General features: G+C 33.6%; 1 protein-coding gene across 1 annotated transcript; it reads left to right on the forward strand.

The window, feature by feature from the left end:
• Window positions 1-1,028: 1,028 nt before the first annotated feature.
• LOC141651448 (uncharacterized) lies at window positions 1,029-1,925 on the forward strand. The gene has a single exon (XM_074459162.1). It carries the CDS (start codon window positions 1,029-1,031, stop codon window positions 1,923-1,925), a length of 897 nt encoding a protein of 298 aa, XP_074315263.1.
• Window positions 1,926-2,365: the final 440 nt, after the last annotated feature.

Consider the following 2,365-nt stretch of genomic DNA (forward strand, 5'->3'; position numbering starts at 1 on the left):
TAAAAAATGTTGCATAATATAGTCTACCGTAACACTTTTACATAAATGTAGTATTTTCTTCAATTAAAAAAAAGAAAAAAAAAACAAAAAAGCGTTGCATTTTTTACCTCAAATGTTGGTGGTATTTTTTGGCGATCAAATGAAAAAAAAATAAAAAAATAAAACTCTCATCTTCTACACAGTTTGGCGGTAGTCTAAACCAATCGTCACATACACATATACCCTCATCAAAACAATCACATCACGCTGATTCAAATTCTAGGTTTAATATTCCCAAATCATTCCTCTATGCACAGCACGCTGATTCAATTCGATCGGTGAAGATTCCTTCATAGTCTCTAATCGGCTTTATCTCAGGTAATTTCAGTAATATTCAATTTTTATTTATCAGAACTCTTCTTTATAATTTTTCTTGATCGAATTGGGTTTTCAGTTGTGTTGATTGATATGATATATGATATTCACATTGAATTACAATATTTAGTTGGAAGCCTAATTGTTTCTTATAAATTGTTGAATTATATGAGTTGATATTTGATTTCAAAGTTCATTGGATGAATAATTGTGTGCAATTGTCTTCTTTTGTGAAATTGATTGTATAAGATGGTGCTACATTGTAAGACGGTCTTCTATTGATTGTATAATTTGTAATTTTGTGATTATGACTTGTATAATGGTTGATGCAAATGAGTTTTAATTCTGTAAAAATTATCTCTGTTCACTGTAAACAGAATGAATGAAGTGCTTGTAGTATGAGCTTGATTGAAACAAATAATTGAATTCGACTAATTGATCATAAGGTTGTGATTATGACTTGTATAATGGTTGATGCAAATGAATTTTAATCCTGTCAAAAACTAATTGATCATAAAGGAGTATTTTTAATTGAGATACACATAAAGGAGTAGTTTTTACTTGAGTTTATTATTATTTATAAATAATTTATTCCCGTTTCAAATATTATTCCAGCCATAAAGTGATGAGGACAGATAGAAGTTGGATGCATTTACCTAGGCGATTGCCCGAGTATGAAAAATGGGGTCATTGAGTTTCTAAACGCATCATTTTCTAAGGTTGTTGTAGGAGGTCAGATTAGATGTCCATGTAAGCGATGCAAAAATCGCTACTGGTTACAGAGAGATGAGGTCTTTGATCATCTAAAAGCACTCGGTTTTGTTGAAAATTATGATGAGTGGATCTTCCACGGTGAGGAACCATTGCAAACTCAACCTTTCATTGAAAAACTATATGAAGGGGTAAGTTTTATGGACAATACTAATGAATTGTTAAATGACACATTTAGAAATGGGTTTGAGGGATCTACTGGGGTAGAAGATGGTCTAAATGATGAAGCTAGAAAGTTTTATAAGTTGGTCGAGGATGGCAAACAAGAGTTATACCCTGGCTGTAAAAGATTTTCTAAACTCTCTTTCTTGATACGATTGCTTTTGTTTAAGACCCTTCATGAAATTAGCAATGTCGCATTTAATGATCTTCTAGAACTTTTGAAGGAAATGGTTCCAGAGGCGAAGATTCCTCTTAACTATACTGAATCCAGAAACATTGTTAAGGACTTAGGACTTCACTATATTAAAATATATGCATGTCCTAATGATTGTATGCTATTTTGGAAAGAGAATGAGCAACCTGATGAGTGTCTTGAATGTCATACCTCTAAGTGGAAACCGTGTGAAGAAAATCAATCTCAAAAAAAGACTCGAAAAATTCCAGCAAATGTTTTGTGGTATTTTCCACTAAAACCTAGATTACAACGACTATATATGTGTTCAAAAACTGCAGAATTTATGACTTGGCATGCCGATGAACATCCAAAAGATGGGTATTTACGACACCCCGCGGATGGGCTAGCTTGGCAAAAGTTTGATTCTCTATACCCTCATTTCCTAGTGAACCTAGAAATGTGAGGTTAGGTTTAGCTTCCGACGGATTTAATCCATTTAGGACAATGAGTGTTGCTCACAGTACATGGCATGTTGTGTTAATCAATTATAATTTTCCACCATGGATGTTTATGAAACCAGAGTATTTTATGTTATTATTACTCATTCCAGGACCTGAGGGTCCCGGTAATAACATCGCGTATACCTGCAACCCCTGGTTGAGGATATAAAGGATCTTTGGACTGTAGGGGTTCAAACGTATGATAAATCTAAGGACGAAACATTTTCATTGCATGCTGCATTGGCTTGGACAATAAGTGATTTTCCCGGATATTCAATGTTGTCGGGATGGAAAAAAAAGGGTAAGTTTGCGTGCCCTAGTTGTAATCATGAAACTGATTCATGTTATTTAAAACATAACAGAAAATGTGTTACATGGGTGGCCGCAGATTTCTAGATATTAA

Source organism: Silene latifolia, chromosome 4, assembly GCF_048544455.1.
Source record: "Silene latifolia isolate original U9 population chromosome 4, ASM4854445v1, whole genome shotgun sequence".
Taxonomy (NCBI): Eukaryota; Viridiplantae; Streptophyta; class Magnoliopsida; order Caryophyllales; family Caryophyllaceae; genus Silene; species Silene latifolia.

Coding starts and splice junctions, on each gene's coding strand:
- LOC141651448 (XM_074459162.1), top strand. CDS start 1,029: ATGAAAAATGGGGTCATTGAGTTTCTAAACGCATCATTTTCTAAGGTT.